The sequence below is a fragment of the Staurois parvus genome, unplaced genomic scaffold (assembly GCF_062004578.1).
Source record: "Staurois parvus isolate SC_StPar_1 unplaced genomic scaffold, SC_StPar_1.0 ptg000153l, whole genome shotgun sequence".
Lineage (NCBI taxonomy): Eukaryota > Metazoa > Chordata > Amphibia > Anura > Ranidae > Staurois > Staurois parvus.
In genome coordinates, this window is record NW_028317949.1 from 1441137 (window position 1) to 1460672 (window position 19536).

The 19536-nt window shown below is 39.3% G+C and overlaps 1 protein-coding gene across 1 annotated transcript in view; it reads left to right on the forward strand.

The window, feature by feature from the left end:
- LPCAT1 (lysophosphatidylcholine acyltransferase 1) overlaps nucleotides 1-19536 on the forward strand; it is a 200305-nt gene that overhangs the window by 166219 nt on the left and 14550 nt on the right. Inside the window, exons 10-13 of the mRNA XM_089674823.1 lie at nucleotides 5453-5578; nucleotides 7423-7576; nucleotides 8517-8615; nucleotides 13573-13714. Of these exons, the coding sequence (XP_089530949.1) occupies nucleotides 5453-5578; nucleotides 7423-7576; nucleotides 8517-8615; nucleotides 13573-13714 (521 nt within the window). The remainder of the gene's footprint in view (nucleotides 1-5452; nucleotides 5579-7422; nucleotides 7577-8516; nucleotides 8616-13572; nucleotides 13715-19536) is intronic.

Sequence of the window (19536 nt, forward strand, 5' to 3'; positions counted from 1 at the left end):
GTAACGTGTTTATGTGCTTGGGTGTAACTTTTTAATTGTTTACAATTAAAAAAAAAAGTGTTTTTTTTTTTTTCATCACATGGGGGACAATAGGTTCCCTATGTGATGAGTTTTGGTGACCTGTTCTCTTTGCGACATGCACAGTCTAAAAGAGCCTGCATGTCTCTCCTTTACTGCACTGAATGTAATGCACTGCATTACATGCTTTCTCAGCCTCGATGTTCGGGAAATCTGTGAACAGGGACCAGGAAGTGACCTCATAACGTAATTTCCGGGTCATGAAGAAGAGTAGGGGAGGAGACATGTCTGCTGTCATCCTTCCCCTCTACACACTGGCACCTGCTGAACTGGTTGGTCCCAGGCCTGCAGATGGGCAATCGGAGCCCGGAAGACATAGCGGGCAGGACAGAGGTACACAGGAAGGGGGGGGCTGGGGGGCAGAGACTGGCACTGTGGGCTGTGTGGAAGCAATCGATGGCAGCACTGCCACTTGAATACTTCCACCTGACAGGTGAGCCCTGCTGCTTGCCCACAGCAGGGCTAAAGGATTAAAAAAAAAAAAAACTACCTGCCCAGCACTCAAAACTACATGTCAAATGAAACATCCCTGTGCTGTTATCTTGTGATCTTTTGAATTATGGAGAAGAGGTCATGAAAATTCAATTAGGCTTTTCTCCTAAATGGCAAGGATTTTCAGAATTGTATTAACTGATTAGTGTTTTGTGTATGGGGTGTACTAATAGGTAGGTTTTTTTGCCTATCCCAGAATTCTTCTTTAATTATAACATGCCACACCTGAAGCTACAGCTGTTTAAATCCCCCTGCACATACTTGACAGTTTAATCAGTGACCCATTCTTTCAACACACAAAACAATATATAGTTTCAATATAAAAATAATAAAGTACAAATGTTCCAGACAACAGCACAATCAGAAAAAAACATATATTGCAAAAAACTACATAAACCCACGATTATAATTAGGAAAATAATGAATAAAAGGCACAAACTGACATCTTGTAAGATAACCTTATAATCCAATGAGCACCCGCACTTAGCAAAGAAAATGTCCTTATCATAGGGGAAGAATGTATATGCTATCATCTGCAAGAGACAGACCAGGTTTCACTCAAAAAATGAGTGACATCCCAACTCAAAAATCCTGTGAGCTTCCTTTTGGGAGATCTTACCTTCTAAAAAGCCTGAACATAGGCCGAAGACATATCAGGCTGCATTGGTGGAATGGTGCTGTTCTAGATTAGGGTTCTCCAAACTTTATGGGGCCGGACTGTGGCCAGTGGGAGTAGAAAATGCCCTAGCATTGGTGGGAGAAAAATGCCAAAAGGGCCAATTACATCACTGGTGTCAGTGGGAGGAATAGGGCCCCATTATTGGTTACAGTGGGAGAATTTGTTCCCCATCTTTGGTGTCAGTGGAAGGAACAGTGCTGCGTATCAGTGGAAGGAGTAGTGCCCCAAGGGCTAGATAAAGGCAAGCAGAGTGCTACAGTTTGGAGACCCCTGTAATAGATTATAAATAAGGTCATGAACTCAATCTCTTAATCTCCTAATAGTCCTTCCCACATATTGGATGGAACAAATTTTGAAAATAATGACATATATAACAAGTATTACAATTCAAAAGGATTTGATTTTAAATCACCTCCCCAAATGTGGGAACAGCAAAGAACTTTAGTGATTCTACAATGGAAATTACTGTTAAAATGCAGTCAAGTTGCAGAAGCAAAGAGAAAGGACAAATCACCAAAATGTGCATGATGTTGATTCTGTTCCCTGGTACTATAGCATCGTTCAACAGAATTTGAAAATATCGATCTATGATTCTTTTAACATGATTAAATTGTAGACTGTATGCAGTGGGGAACACTGGTATTCCCCCCCAAACCAGGATTCCCATTATTATTCTCACATAAAAGTCCTGTCCTGGTTTTAGTTTTAGCAATGCCATATGCCCTGTTCATTATAGATCTTTGCCCTGCCAATGAAGCACTGGTACATTAGGGTAGCTTTCTGTTCAAAAAAGCTATTCAATACAAATACTTTATAATTGTAAAAACTGCCCATCAGAAGTGTTCTTGATGATATGCCTGGGATGTCCCAACTGAGCCTGCAATAAACTATTCCCTGATGGGGGCTTCCTATACAGTTCTGTGAACACCTTTCCATATTTTCCCACCAAACATACATCCAGAAATCATTATCATTCAAATAGGTAAGGAACATATCAGTCAAGGTCACCAAACTTTATCTCACACAAAATTCAAATCATCAGTGTAGCATAAATATATTTTAATATATGATCTGAATGTGTTGCCACCTTCATAGATGCAGACCTCCTCTACCAACCCATAAAGAGGTTGGCAAGTTAGGGTGAAAATTTGGGCCTCATAGCGACCTCACATCTCTTTAAGTAGCAAATCCTACTGAAAGAAAAGGAATTGTGTACGAGTAAGTATTTGAGCACTTCAAGAACAAACATGATTCTCAAAAGGATAGCCAGTGTGATATTCTAAATCAAATTATACTGCTTCAATAGCCAAGACATGCAGGATGGAGGATTATAAACTTGCAACATTACATGCAATCCAAACAAACCATTCCTCCCATATACATTTACCCATCACATTCAAAAGATGCTTCGCATCCCTCAAGTACGTTGGCAATTGAATTACTAAAGGTTGAAGGTTGGTTATCCAACCAATGGCTTATTCTTTCATTGAGTGAGCCTGTCCCACTATAATTGTTTGTCATGCAAGGGGTTTAACCCCTTGTGTGTTTCGGGTGAATAAAAGAAGGCTAAAATTTGGTACTCGGGCAACACCATTTGAGCTTTTTTCGAATTGAAGATATCCCTCTAGTCACCAAATCAGCCAGGGCAGCTCTAAAATAATTAGTAGGATCACCCTTAAGCACCATGTAGTTACCTCTATCCAGCTTCAAACCTGCATACCTAATGGATTAAATTTTGTGAGCGGGATGTCACTCATTTTTAGGAGGGACATCTGATCTCTTTCTCTTGCAGATGATCGTGTATAGACTCTTTGATAATTAGATTATATTTTCTTTGCTAATTAGATGTGGGTACTCATTGGATTATGAGTTTATCTTGCAAGTTGTCAGTTTGTGCCTCTTATTTGTTATTTTTCTAATTATACCCAGTTAGGGGTTTATCTAGTTTTTTTGTTATTAAATGTATACATATGTTTTTTTCAGACTGTGCTGTTGTCCTCAACATTTGTACTTTATTATTTAATATTAAAACTATACATTGGTTTTATCTTGTTCTGTGTGTTGAGAGAATGGGTCACCAACTATACTCAACTGCGTGTTTTAACTAAGTACAGGAGGATTTAAATGGCTGTAGTTTAAGGTGTGGCATGTTTTGAGTAAGTATCTTTGGCCAGGAAAGTGTTAATATATTCACTCACTTTGTGCTGCTGTGAATCTTTTATTAACCTCCCTGGAGGTATTCCCAAGTGTAGCTCGGGGTAAAGTTTCAGCACCACAAGCGGTAACCCCGAGCTACACTCGGGAATACCCTGCAGCGCTGCTCCGGGATCTCTTCTTCACTTACCTTGTCCTTCGCTCCCGCGATGTTCCCCCTGCAGTGTCCCCATCAATGTCCTCCGGCCAATTGCCGGCATCTGTCTTCCGGGTTCCATTCCCTGCGACGTCGGGACGTATGGGGACGGAACGGCGGGAAATTTAAAAATGTACACTACAAATACACTAAAATCACATAGTAAAACATTACTGTATCAAAGCATTTCACATATATGTTGTCCCGAGTGCTTTGTCCTGTGCCCTGCCTGCATTTTTACCATTCTTTCTGCCTGGAAACTGAGAAATGTCCATGGCGTCCAAAAAGTGTCCCTTTAGGTCAAAAGCGGTTTTAGACCAGCTAGAGAACAGCGATAGTAAATTAGAACCACTTGAAGAATTGAGTGATAATTCATGTGGAAATTCGTCATCAGACACTGAAAACGATTTTGCGACTTTGCCCAGTGATGTGTGAACTTGGCGCTCTATTTCAAATCTCAGTGTTTTTGGTTTGATTACATTATTGAATTAAAGTTATTATATTATTTTTAATGATTATTAAATTATTATTTATGTTTTCGTGTTTCAAATTTTAACATACCCAGGATGTTTACTAGACTCTTGGACAGATTTCAGTGAGTTATTCCTAAAAATTACAGCCTACAATAAAAAAAAAACATATTTCCATGCAAAAAATGTACCACTTTGAGCACAAAAATACTGACATAATCAGACCACTAGGGAGGTTAAAGAAACTGAAATTCATTGTGCACCAGTGTGCAGTCATCCACTTTGTTCCTCTGAAGTTAACTGAAGTACACACATGATGCTGACAATGTTGGTACTGATTGCAAGGCAGTGTCTTACCATTGTTAGACCTCTTTCACACGGGTGTCATGCTTTTAGTCATGTTTTTTCAAAGAAAAAACTGATTCAGTTTATATCAGTTTGCACATCCGTCTTCAGTTCAGTTTATATTAATTTAATTCAGTTCAATGTATATCTGTTTATATCAGTTCAGTTTACATTAGTCTACATCTGTTCTGTTTCAATGGATCTGGATGCCTGCTGTTTCATTTACAAAAAAGAAAAAATGGACCTGAACTGACATCGATGTAGGCAGATGTAAACTGATGATCATCCGTTTACATCCACCCACCCATAGACATACATTGTGGTTCTGTCTGGACCCGACTGAGAAAGACAGATAGATCTAGGCTAAACACCCATGTTAAAGGGACCTTAGCCTGAAATGGTAAGTGCCGTTATCAGAATAATACTTGCAGAAAATAAAATAAAAATAGTTTGCTTTGGAAAACTGTATATAGTGAGGCGTAATGTCAAACATACTGAAAATAATGTTTTGGATTCAAACACTTAAATGACTGAAGTAAACATCACTAATAAAGAGAAAAATCTTTTTTTTTTTCATTTAAAAAGTGTTTATTTACTGCACCGCCTGGCATTCACTGAAGTTGCAAAGAAGCTGGGACTTCTGTAGAGACATTATTTCTGCAGACAGTTCTTCACCCACTTTTGTGGGGCAGGCCAGGTATGAATATAGGTGCAAATTAAATAAACACATTTTCCTGCTCCAATCCAAGTATGGTAATAAATGAGACAAGCCCCTATTGAAACTCTTTAAGTTGGCGGTGTTTATTATTATTATTATTATACAAGAGGTATTTAATATTTATTTGAAGTTTTGTTTTACCTGAAAAGGTTTGATTATGTTTCTTGCAATAAGAACTGCTATCGATAGGTGGTGCTCAGACTGCATCAAGCAGCTCATTTTTATTCAAGTTCTGGTTCATTCATGGAAAGAATGAAATGTTACAATTGACTGACATTTATTTTTCTCTGTTATGTTTACTTTGAATTTTTCTCTTAAAGAGCATTGGATGTGTCTGTCACAGACTACACATTTGAAGATTGCCAGCTAGCATTAGCGGAGGGTCAGCTTCGTCTCCCATCAGACACTTCTCTCTTGGAGTTTGCAAGACTTGTAAGAAGTCTGGGGTAGGTAATGTTTACCTTCTGGAATATCCATTTACATCTGTGGAGAGATGAGCAGAATGATCCAAACAGAGTTTGCTAGCGTTTCTTGGATTGCCCATTTTTATAATTCAAGGACAGGTTCAAGGACTTTCATCTATGCAAACTATATTTACTGATTTTGTTTTTGTAATTTCCTTTTAATGATTATTTTTCATTATAGCCAGGTATGCCAGATATGTCCTTGCAGTTATTGTTACACATTATGCTATCTCAATGGCATCTTATTTTCCCTGTTTTGAAGGTGACATCCTAACTTGGTTTATTAGCAGAATGTTTAATGCTGAAATCTAGGTAAATGGCTAAATGCATAGCTGAAATACTGATGTTTTATCTGTTAAAGGATGTATACTGTAACTTTGTCCAGCCCTACCATACATGAACAGCCAGGTCAGTGACATCACTTTTCTCTACCACAGCGTGATCACCTCTCTTTACCCCAGCCTCTGGGGGGATAATGAAGGAACAGCAAATATACTGATGAGGTTACTTGCTTACAAAAATCATGTAGAAATACATTGAAAAGATGTAATACATACATAACTGCACTAACTAGTGTTATTAAATCTGCCCAGTGTTTAGCTTTTATTGACACATTCATTCTTATGTATCACAAACAATCCCACGCTTGCCAGTCAAAATACTAGATTATTATGTGCAAAATCAAAAATAACTAGTTGTTGCCGCTTGCGATTGTTGATGTGTTTCCACATCAACATATATAATACCAAAAAAGTGCTGCGCAAACCAATAATTCGTATAAATGTGCAATTGTAATACACATACAAAATAAATCCTACAAAAAAAAGTGTACCAAATATAAAACATACTTATCATAATGATAAACCGAAATAGTGTGACCATATAAAGTTCTGAAAATATGTGATCGTAGATCTAGTCCTTAAAGAAATTTGCAGAACAGTCCTCTGCTGTTAATGTGAATAACCTAAATTCACATGCTTAAAACGTGCTTGAATTATTGTCCACAAATATATATAAGTGTGCTCCAAATATCCATGTGATGTACCATCTTGTGCTTCCACCTGTCAGTGCTCCCGCTTACCTCCACTTCTTGACCCACTCTAAAGTTAGGTCTAAATGTGCCTTCCCAATATTACGGGTTATAATCCTTCACTCTGCATCAAATCTCAGAACCAACCATCCTGTCAGCAGCTCAGTAATTTAAATAGTAGCCAATTTACTAGGGAAGAAATAGACGCACTCTCATAGTATAGTAACCTAAAGGATGTAGATTTGTTAGCAAAAAAAAACAGAATAATACTCGCAAACATGGTGCACTACACCAGTGCCCAGGAATAATCACCTGTTTCATTAAAAGACAAATTGCCCCCTTAAGCATCAAAAGCCTTCCAAACTACAGAAAGAAAGATGGTCAACCTTAAATGTCTGGCGTGATGACATCACGTAACCTCAGGGAATTCATTTTTTTTGTTCATCCAGCAGGTTGAATGAAGGAAAAACAAGGACTCAATGTGGATGGGGAAATCCTCCCTGCTGCGCCTTTGTATTCTGACAGTGGAGAGACTTCCCTGTCATCAGAATACACTTATCAATGCTGCTGCCTATAGCTGGTGATGCTGATGGAACAGAAATTTTCAAACAGGGAGGTTGTACAGAAGTCAATTAGTAGATCGGCTTCTGTACAACCACCCTGCCCATACATGGATCGAAATTCAGCCGGTTCCTACTAAACTTCCTGCTGGCTTAAGAAAATGAGAATTATAACTCTATTTAGTTACTTTGTGCTTGCCTAAATATGCCTTATTTAATAGGAATTTTGTTCACAGGTTAAAGCCAGAAAAGCTTGAAAAAGAGCTAAAACAATTCTCAGAAAGTGCCAAGAAAAGGAAAGGGGAGAAGATAAACCTAAAAGAATTTGCAGAGTACCTGTCTGTTCCAGTAACAGAGAAATTAGAGGACCTATTTGCCTTATTTGATGAAGTAAGTGCTTTAATTTTCAAAAATATTTTAAAATCTTAATAGGACTAGTTTGTTAGCAGGTAATCTAAATTTGTCAGTTTTACATGGTATGTTTTTTTAAATAAAGTGGTTATAAAGGCTATGCATTCTATGAAGGTGGTTCTAAAGCCTTTAAAGTGATTCTGAAGCCTTAAGGTTTATTAACAACATCGATCCAGTGCTGTGCACTGGAGCAGTAGCAATATCTGCTCTTTCCCTCTTCACAGGGCAGACTTATAGCAGGGGGAGACATGGGCTCCTGCTGCTGTCAATCCTATAATAAGTGAGCCGAGGGTGGGGCTAAGTCTATGTTTGTGGATGCAGGCAGTAGAGCTCAGGAGCAAACCCACATAAGTACCCCCCTTAGCAAGCAGGAGGATCAGGGCTGCTCTGCACAAAACCATTGCACAGAGCAGGTAAGTAAAACATTTGTTATTTTTAAAAAAAAAGTAAAACTTTAGAAGCACTGGGTTGGATCCACTTTCTGCCTACTTACATCTTGCAGGAGCGAAGTGGTGAGATTTTCTTGACATATTGATTGTTTTTAATCCTTTTTCACATGGCTATATTAATGGTGTCAATCCCTTGTAGCTTGATTTCCACAATGTCTGCTTTTGCTCTAAGGGAGTCCATTGAGAAAAAAGACATCATTGTCAGTTATCACCCAACTGCCATGACCATTTCAAACACTATGGCAGTTGAATGAAAGTGGGAATTTTTGTAGGGATCTCATGATCTTATACAGATGTCAGGATCCAGCAAATCATTTAACTTGTCCGCAAATAAAGTTCAAAACTGCAGCAGTGATTTCTGACTTAATGATGTCACAGGCTTTGCTTAAGCCTAAGACAAAGTTTACTGAAGAACAATTTCCGAAACCTTAACAAACATTTTATTTTCTGATTGCTGTCTCTTTTCACAGAATGAAGAAGGTGCAATTGATCTAAGGGAGTATGTTATTGCATTGTCTGTTGTGTGTAGACCTTCCAAGACCTTGGACACCATTCAGTTGGCTTTTGAGGTATTTGTTTATTGTTGTGATATTAGAAGTTCGGTCTAAACCTATCTAAGCTTAAACCTGCTCCCACCCCCTTTCTAAACCCTATACTAACTATCCTGTAAAGAAAATATGTGTAAATTTACCTAATGTAAGCGTTCTCCGGTGGTCTTGTGATCTCCCCAGCAGTCCGCTTCGGGGAGAGGAAAGAGCAGCAACAATGGCTGCAGTGCCTGGGCAGTGACATCACTCATAGACTTACTATAGGGCCTCCATTGTTTGCTGTCTCTCCCCTCCCCTGAAGCTGGTGCTGAGTGCCAATCACAGGATCGCCCTTAGATGAGGTAAGTATACACGTCTTTCCTTTTACTACTTTAGTTAGTACAGGGCCTAGAATGGGGGTAGGAGCAGGTTTAATTTTTTTTCGTTTTTTTTTTCACTTTAAATCTTAAAATATTTAGAAAAGAACAAGAATAGACTAGAATAATATATACAGTGTGATAGTAATTATGCCAGTATGTTGTTGGAGAATGCATAACAGGCAGTATAAAGGCAATCAGTTGCAGGATATTCAGACGAGACTGAATAACCAGAGTAACATTAATGAAGGGAAAAGAGGAGAGGTGTAATCAGGTTATTTGTTGGCTATGGCAAAAACATATAATATCAGATATGTATAGTAAAGTGAATTATATAAATAAATGCAGTGGGTTGTTTTTACGTTTTAAAGTAGTAAAACAAAACTGGCTTATTTCTACTTATCATTGTGTGCCTAGCTACAAAACCCGCTCTAAAGAATCCTGGGAAAGCACTGGGAAAAATACCTGGGTTTTGCACACCACCTCCTGAAAATGTTGGTTGTTTGGTTATCTTGTTGTTCCAATGACTGCAGTACTTTGAATCACTAGCATGGAACAAGAGTGTAGGCCTGAAGTTTTGACTTCACTATCTGCATACCTGTTTGTCGCTGACTGAGCATGCCATTTTCTGTTTTCGTTCAGTAATGACATCTTTCATTTTTCTCTCATTACCAGCTTTCTTTAAATTAAACCTGCCACTTAGTTATATATACCTTGTCTGTGTAACCCTCTCCCATTCCTCCTACAATGCAGTGCTCATTATAGGAGGAATATGAAAGCATAACTCACAAATGTAGGATGATAAAAGTTCCAACAGACATCCTCTCGCTGTTCGTCCCTCCACAGCGGACATGATGATATTGAAGTTCTCAGCAATGTTTTTCATCCATTGTCAACTCCTAACTGTATAGCATGCTGATAACAGTTTTAGAAACATGTCTGTGGCAGAGAGATGCGATTTCAGGTACTTATTAAACTAATACATTTGATTTGGGAAGCATACGCACGGCGACCTTTGAGCTGTAGCTGGACCTGTCACTTTCAGGTTTAGCATCCAAAGGTTATGCTGAGGAAGTGATAATTTGCATGGGTGTGAATATAGGGGGTGGCTTTAAATCCCCTACAGTTTGGAACCTAGGAATGCCGTGGATGAGGTTTTACAAAGCTGGGTTGCTGGGATAATTTTGCCACTGCAGTAAAGGGACACCGTGGTAATAGTGATGCTTTGTAGTAGGGGGGCACATTGGGGATAGTGATGTCCTACAGTAAGGGGACACAAAAAGACATTTGGTGATCCTCTGCAGATAAGGGTGGCAAATGGTAGCTAACTCCAGGCTTTTCCCCACCAGTCTCCACAAATGGTTCATTCAGTTTTTCTTTTTTTGAAGAATGGGGCCCAATTTGCACACAGGCCCTACTGCATTCAGAAAATGCCCCTGATTTATATGTTTAAAAAAAAAACAGATCCTAAAACTGCTCTTCAGCTTTACTGCTCTGTCACTTTAAATAGTTTGTTTAGGCCAAGATGGCCCACACAAGCTATTTTCTACACAAACAGTTGTGCCAGTTGAGTGCTGTATGTAAGCTGGGGGTACAACCCGTTTATACAGCGTGCCCAGCGGGTACATCTGTTAGTGCACAAAATGGTTTATTTTGGCCATCTTGGCCCAAATTAACTATTTAAACAAACAGTACAGCTAGAAATCAGTTTTAAGCAAATCGTTTGTTTCACAAAGCTGCACTTTTAGGTGATATTTTGCGAAATAGTTATCTTTTCACTGGCACTTATGTTAAGCTGGCCATACATGACTTAAATTTCTGCTAATTCCCGCTGTAACAGCCAAAATTTAGGCTGTGGGTGGCTATGTAGGCACCATCCAGCACCACAAAAAAAAAACATTTCAAAAGAACTGGATAGAAAATTGTCAGTAAAACAGTGACTTCATCAAGTTTAGTGCAGTCACTGTTCAGGCATTCAATGGAAGGTGCTGTGACTGTCTAGGAGATTCCTTCATATACGCAGACTTGTATTTATTTATTAAATCAAGCTTTCTATATCCTGTTGAGGTTCAGCACTCCCTCAAAAATGTAATTTCCTGCTCATACATTTAGGTTACTGCTCTTTCTAGTAGCTTTTTCTTTTTACAATGTTGTGCCTGATTATATGACCATAGAATGTAGACCATCCCACTTAGTGTGTTGTAACACATAACACTGTGTGCACAATTATTAGGCGAGTGAGTTTTTTGGCCAAATCATAATGCATCATTTATGCGTATTGTCCAACTCCAAGCAGTATAAACTTGAATGGTTATTGGATTTAAAAGAGGTGATTTTAAATATGAGTGATGTGTATTTGTGTAATGAGGAAGGGTGTGGAGATCAACACCCTACATCAAGGTGTGCATAATTATTAGGCAGCTTCTTTCCCTCAGGCGAAATGGGCCAAAAAAGAGATTTATCAGACTCTGAAAACTGAAAAATTGCAAAAAGCAATTTCAGAGGGATGCAGCACTCTTGAAATTGAAGGTTCTGTGATCACGCCCCAATATCTTAGCAAGCGTTTTGTTGCAAATAGTCAACAGAGTTGCAAGAAGCGTGTTGAGAAAAAAACACACAAATTAACTGCCAAAGATTTGAGAAGCTTCAAGGAACCCATTATCCTCCAGTGCTGTCATATTTCAGACCTGCAACCTGACTGGAATGTCTAGAAGTACAAGGTGTTCAGTGCTCAGAGACATGGCCAAGGTAAGGAAGGCTGAAATCCAACCACCAATGAACAAGACACATAAGTTGAAACATCAAGACTGGGCCAAGAAATATCTGAAGACAGGTTTTGCAAAGGTTTTACCGACTGATAAGATGAGTGACTCGTTGGGCCCGTGGCTGGCTCAGTAATTGGTACAGAGCTGTACTTTCGACTCAGATACCAGCATGGTAGAGGTGGGGTACTATATGTGCTGGTATTATTAAAGATGAGCTAGTTGGACCTTTTTGGTTGAAGATGGACTCAAAATCTACTCCAAAACCTACTGCCAATTTTTAGAAGACACTTTCTTCAAGCAGTGGTATAGGAAAAAGTGTGCATCTTTCAAGAAAACCATGATATTTATGCAGAACAATGCTCCATCACATGCATCGAAGTACTCCACTGCGTGGATAGCCAGTAAAGGCATTAAAGATGAAAGCATAATGACATTGCCCCCTTCCTCACCTGACCCAAACCCTATTCAGAATTTGTGGGCCCTTCTTAAACTGGAGAGTTATGATGGACAACAGTATACCTCTCTGAACAGCGTTTGGGAGGCTGTGGTTGCTGTTGCACAAAAAGTTGATTGTCAGTTTCTTGATCTGTTCACAGACTCCATGCATGAATGGCTTATGACTGTTATTGAATAGAACGGTGGCTATATGGGTCACTGATTTTTTTTTTTTTTTTTTTTGAAATGTCAAAAATGTTTATTTGTAAGTTTTGAGTTTGTTATTCTCACTTCAACAGATGAAAATAAACAAGTGAGGTGGGATAATTTGGGATTTTTCATTTGCATAATAATTCTGCAAACTAATAATTGCTCAATAATTGTGCACACATAGATATTCTAAGAATCCAACACCTCACTTTTACTTTAACTATTCAGGTTTGATGTTGATTAACATTTTGGATTGTCAGAGAGCACTGTAGTTGTTCAATAATGAAATTAAGCCTCAAAAATACAACTTGCCTAATAATTGCACACAGTGTATATACGTCCATCAATTAATATAAAATGGTGTAGCGCTAATAAATATAAATGCATACAAATAAAATAATCACTACATACATGTGCATAACGTTTCACTTTCATCACGTACATGATCTTCGTTGGTGGATCACATGTTCACATGTGATTTTTTGAATTGGACTTGTTTATATGGACTGAATATTAATATTATTAATTTATGTATATTCATTTATTTGTCACTATTATTGTTTGATGTGGTCCAGTGTTTGTGACACATATCACTTTGAATTTGATTCATCCCCTTGTTAGGGGACGCACTTTATTTTTCCCCACATAGGGGACTCACCTTTATTCAACACTTATTATAATTACTTTGTTCTATTGATCCCCCAGTTGGGGATAGGGAGCTATGTACCTGTGTTCCTACTTCACAGGATTTTTCTGTGGTACACTATTCACTTAAGATTTTCATTATTTTATTTGTTTTTTGAGTGTATTTATCACTTGGGATTTATTCATGCTTGCGTTATGCACATTTATGTAGTGATTATTTTTTTTTTTATGCATTTATATTTATTAGCGCTACACCATTTTATATTAATTTGTGTTTTTCACCTACTGGGTTTAGGATTGGGTGTGAGCAGCTTAGGTATAGGGATCATCCGATAAAGCGCTGGAGAATCCATTTTGTATTACGTCCATTAATTATTGGTCTACAATGCAGTGCTAGATGAGGAATTTAGTAGCCAGAAGATATTAATACCAATACATTCAAGAAAGCCTAGTGGGCACACTCTGTACATACTTTAAATATAGCCAACTTGTAAAAGGGCAATTCTGACAGAAATGTCTTTTAGGCCAATTTGTGTTTGATGATATGATCATTTTTGTTGTTTTTAGATGTACCAGTCAGAGAATGATAAAACCATAGTAGAAGACGACTTGGCAGTGATTCTGAAGACTGCACTGGGAGTGTCAGAGCTTAGTGTAACAGATATTTTTAGAGCAATAGATGAAGAAGAAAAGAGTAAAATTACATTTGGTAAGTACAAGATGTATCAGGATAGCCGTGTATTTAGTATATTTTCATTCATGCATAGATTTAAATAGCTCAACGGCCTCATCACTGCGTCTTTTTGTAGTTATGTTTCTAGCTGTATTTATACCTAATAAAATGAATTGATTAATTTTTCTTACTAAAATGAAAAAAGCCACTAATTTCATCGACCTCCCCCAGCACCTGTAACCTACACCATGGTGTCCATAGCACCTTTAACATCATGGTACCTTGGAGATCTGGAGTGACATCACATCCTCCACTGCTAGAAAATAACACATTGTTGAGGTGTTGTGGAGCTCTTTATTTCTTTGTCTCAGGAGGATCTCATGTGCACAACAACAAAGCCTGTACTTACAGGTGAATCTTTGTCTACACAACCGTGTTCTGAGAGCTGTGGTTGGCCAGACCGCACAGTTGTGTCTCATGTATGGTCATTTCTAGCAACTTAGGGGTTATTTATATAGAACCTCAAACCTCTCTATAATGTGTCAGTACATAATTATTGTTGCACACACTGCACGTTGCCCGTGTACTATATGCTGGGCATTGTACCTCTTTATTCAAAATCATGCTTCATGTCTACCTACAATACACAGCACCTCATAATTTTCTGTTGTTTACAATGCTTTGTGTCTATACACAGTACTTCATGCCTCTCTTCTCTCTTAAATTCAGTTCCTGTCTGCCATATTTATTAGAGATTCTCATTTCTCTATACTGTACACTGGCCATACATGTTAGTCTGATTGTGCAGTTTATACACTTTCTAAGAATCTAGTGTACTGAGCATTTAACAGATTGCTTAGGTTGGCTCTGGACTATATAGTTATTGGAAAATCTAAAGGAGATTTCAGACTGTTGTAATTTGTGGGCTGCTTAAAGCAGAACTTAACTGTATCTGAGAAAACGCCATTAATCCACTTTTAACATTTTAAAACAAACTCACCCAGCCATCCATGTCTCTGTCGCAAACGCACGTCCCAGAGACTGACGCAGTCTGCCATTTTGTTAAGAGTACCCATGTATTTCCCTCATTCTCCTTTCCCCTCCCTTCCTGAGAGGCACAGTGACAGATGTGTGTGTGTACTGGTTATGGGTCACTGGCCGGCCAAGGGATCTCTAGCTAGGTGTCGAGTTGTCTGTGAAAGTTGTATCCTTTCTCACCTAGGAAGAGATAGGACCAGCTTTCCCAAGAGAGCTGGAGTCTCACTGGCCAAAGTACCTGTGTAATTTCACGCCTCGTGAAAAGATAACGGAGCCTTCCCAGGAATTCAAGGCATTCCCAAGAAGCCCACACCAGATAACATTTTTTAGAAATCAGTTTTTCCCCTATGTCTCATATCTTGGAATATGAGAGACCTACATAAAAGCCGGACATCTCATCAGATGGACGATGAGCAGGCGAACAGTTTGATGGGTCACTCGGGACCGGGAAGGCAGAGAAATAGATCTCGCTAACCGTGTAGCATACAATTTCATAATTCATATCTAAATAATTCTCAGGCTTGTCTGCATAATAATATACCCACGGGTGGACTGTCGCTTGTGCAGATGGGAAGGTATGGACCAGAATATGAATTATGAAAGATGTTGGAATAAAGTACAACAGCGCTAGGTGTCTAATACTTAATCGGATGAGTAAATCAATATATATATATGGATGAGAAAATTAATTGAATGAGCCGCTAGCATAGAAAGTAAACCTCAAAGAACTTCAGATAGTATGTGATAAAAAATATGCAGCGCTCATATATAGAGATTAACCTGATTGCATAAGTTCAATTAAAATTAAGCAAGATTCATAATGAAAATAAAACATTAGAGTATAGAAATATTGAGCTCGTGACTTCTGTGATGAATCCACGGTCGAGGAACCAGAGGGAAGTAGGTGACTCTTGTGATGTAAACATTGAGAATAGCTTGCACTAACCAGATGTCTCAGCATATGAAGCATGGAGTAATTAAGACCTACTCCTGGTGCTCTGAAAGGAAGCCACTGCAGAGGATGATGTCATCTTAATTCTCGCCACTAGATGTCATGTTCCCAGGACAGCAGGACGGGGATCCCAGAGATATACATCAGCCAATGAGGGAATTAATCCAGCAAATCAGTCAGCAACCCGGAGGAGATCAAGAGGAATCCAGCACCTTCAAAAAGCCCGGGCTCCCTCCAAATAAGAGAGCCACAGGCCCAAAAGCTCTGATAGTGTAGTATGTAATTTATTTGTGCAATAATACAGATAGGTAAAACACACTTACAAATCCAATAACAGGATCATAAGGTTGCTAAATAGTAAGTCCCCTTTGAAAACGTGTGTGTCACACAAAACGCGTCAGCGAGGTGCCCCCCAACTGTCTGGACCCCTTTGAAAACGTGTGTCAGACGAAACGCGTCAGTGGTGCCCCCAACTGTCTGGACTCCCTTTGAAAACGTGTGTCACATGAAACGCGTCAGAGAGGTGCCCCCCAACTGTCTGGACTTACTATTTAGCAACCTTATGATCCTGTTATTGGATTTGTAAGTGTGTTTTACCTATCTGTATTATTGCACAAATAAATTACATACTACACTATCAGAGCTTTTGGGCCTGTGGCTCTCTTATTTGGAGGGAGCCCGGGCTTTTTGAAGGTGCTGGATTCCTCTTGATCTCCTCCGGGTTGCTGACTGATTTGCTGGATTAATTCCCTCATTGGCTGATGTATATCTCTGGGATCCCCGTCCTGCTGTCCTGGGAACATGACATCTAGTGGCGAGAATTAAGATGACATTATCCTCTGCAGTGGCTTCCTTTCAGAGCACCAGGAGTAGGTCTTAATTACTCCATGCTTCATATGCTGAGACATCTGGTTAGTGCAAGCTATTCTCAATGTTTACATCACAAGAGTCACCTACTTCCCTCTGGTTCCTCGACCGTGGATTCATCACAGAAGTCACGAGCTCAATATTTCTATACTCTAATGTTTTATTTTCATTATGAATCTTGCTTAATTTTAATTGAACTTATGCAATCAGGTTAATCTCTATATATGTGCGCTGCATATGAAAGATGTTGGCTCCAGTCTAGGGTTCCGCCTGACGATCCCTCCTTAAACAGGGGATTGGTCTTTTACTTCAGAACCACCCCCTGCTGGGTAACTTTAAAGCAGGCTGTCAAGCCTAAGAGAAGTGAGTTGAAAACATTCTCCCATTTTTCCATGGTAACACAGGGAGATCAAAGCACCCATCTGCTCTAAAACTTGGATCTGCTAACCCAAGGCTTAATGGCAAGTAACTTAACCCTTTAACATCTCCCTGTTATCTCTTTGCTATGCTGTGTTGTTTTCTGTACATGTATGTATATATATATGTGTGTGTGTGTGTGTGTGTATATATATATATATATATATATATATCTTAGTTACATCTTCTCTGTAAATCTTTTTATTGCACCTGTTTGACCCTTTTAGTAATAAATCTCTCTTTCTGAAAGTGTTGAACTGTTTCTATAGCTCTTAATTGCAATCTACGAATCCCTGCCTTTAAAGAGACTCTACTGTTTGTTTTAACCCTCTGTATAACAGGCCTGTATTATGACCGGGTTATGCAGTCGATTATATCAACCATTATAGTGTTATAGCGGAACTCCGAGTTTCCTCTTTCTCTGATTAAAAAGGAGGAGGTGGCAGTGTGAAGGGGTTAATTGCGTAATTAACCTGACCCAGTAACAATCGATTCAGGCTGCTTGCACATCGATCGGTATCCATTAGCTGGAAAATCGTTGTGCGGGGTGCAGCTGGGTGTGGCATTGTTATGCACGTCACATCGCAGTTTTAGGTTGGCTAGCCCTTCGGTCACAGGTTTTGGTGAGAAGGTCTGGGGTCTGACGCCGCGATCGTGACAATCTCCATACCTTTTTTGTTTAGAAATCACTTTGAAAACACCCCTAGCATTTCTAGCTATGATCATCTTGAGTAAGGGTAGATGATTTAATCTAGCATTTACTTACTGGAATCCATCTGCACTTAGCTTGTGCATGCCTACCTGAGATATTCCCTTATCCCCTCCACCAGATGAAAGAACAAAAATGCTCATGACCCAGTATTAGCAAGGTATACCTAATAAATTGGCCAGTGTGCCTGTATGTATGTGTGCGTGTATGTATATATATGTGCGTGTGTGTATATATGTGTGTGTATAGATAGATAGATAGATAGATAGAGATAGATAGATATATATATATATATATATATATATATATATATATATATATTCTATTGGGACACTCCTCCAAATCACCTCCATTGCCACAAGTGTAAAAAAATCAAGTACTTAGGCATGCAGACTGTGTCTATAAACATTCGTGAAAGAATGGGTCGTTCTCAAGAGCTCAGTGAATTCAGGCGTGGTACCATGATAGGTTGCCACCTGTGCAATAAGTCCTTTGAAATTTCCTTGCTACTAAATGCTCCATGACCAACTGTTAGTGGTATTATAACAAAGTGGAAGCAACTCGGAACAACAGCAACTCAGCCACAAAGTGGTAGGCCACGTAAAATGACAGAGTGGGGTCAGCACATGCTGAAGCGCACAGTGCGCAGAAGTCGCCAACTGTATGGTGTGGGGTTGTTTGTCAGGAGTTGGGCTTGGCCCCTTATTTCCAGCGAAGGGAACTCTTAAGGCATCAGCATACCAAGACATTTTGGACAATTTCATGCCTCCAGCTTTGTGGGAACAGTTTGGGGATGGTCCCTTCCTGTGCAAACATGACTGCGCACCAGTGCACAAAGCAAGGTACATAAAGACATGGATGAGTGAGTTTGGGGTGGAGGAACTTGACTGGCCTACACAGAGTCCTGACCTCAACCTGATTAAACACCTTTGGGATGAATTTGAGCGGTCAGGGCGAGCCAGGCCTTCTGGTCCGATATCAGTGCCTGACCTCACAAATGCACTTCTGGAAGAATGGTCAAACATTCCCATAGACACACTCCTAAACCTTGTGGACAGCCTTCCCAGAAGCGTTGAAGCTATTATAGCTGCAAAAGGTGGGCCAACTCAATATTGAACCCTACGGACGAATACTGGGATACCATTAAAGTTCATGTGTGTGTAAGGGCAGACGTCCCAATACTTTTGGCAATATACTGTGTGTGTGTTACTGTGGTGCTAATGCAGGTTGATGCCCACAAAAGAAAAGTATTCACTAGTCTGGCTTTGTTCCTATGTTCAGCGAGAGCAGCTTGAAGCCCGGCATATGAGGTGTGCATGGCCAGGTCTGCCTAACCTACACAGGCAGCCTGCTAAGCTTGTCTGTGTAGGTTACGCAGACTGAGAGTGTTGGAGATTTTGAAAGGACCAAGGTAGCCCACGTCTGAACAGACAGGCTGCTCTGAGCAAGTAGCAGTCTCTATGTGAGCAGAGGACAGGTCCAGTCTGTAAACTGAAGGGACCAGTTAAGCAAGGAGGCTGACACTGGGGCAATCTATGTTAATTGCGGATAAATACTGTAGAAGTGACTACGCTGTGTGGACTGTACTCTTGGACAGGACACACACTCACACTCTTCAGTGGTGGAACAAATACCTACCCTGTACAGGTAGCAGATGAATTAAAAATATTAATAAACTTTATTAAAACTTATACTGTAGTTCTTTATTAAGCCCAAGTAGAAAAAGCTTGATGGTGAGAAGTCTGTGATCCTTGAATGCATTTTAAAGGTTCATTTTCAGTTTGGTATGAGATTTACCTCTTACAAAATCATGTAAAAATAGATTAAAAATAAAAGTTCACCTTTTAAAAGAAATATTAAATGCAAATTTTTATG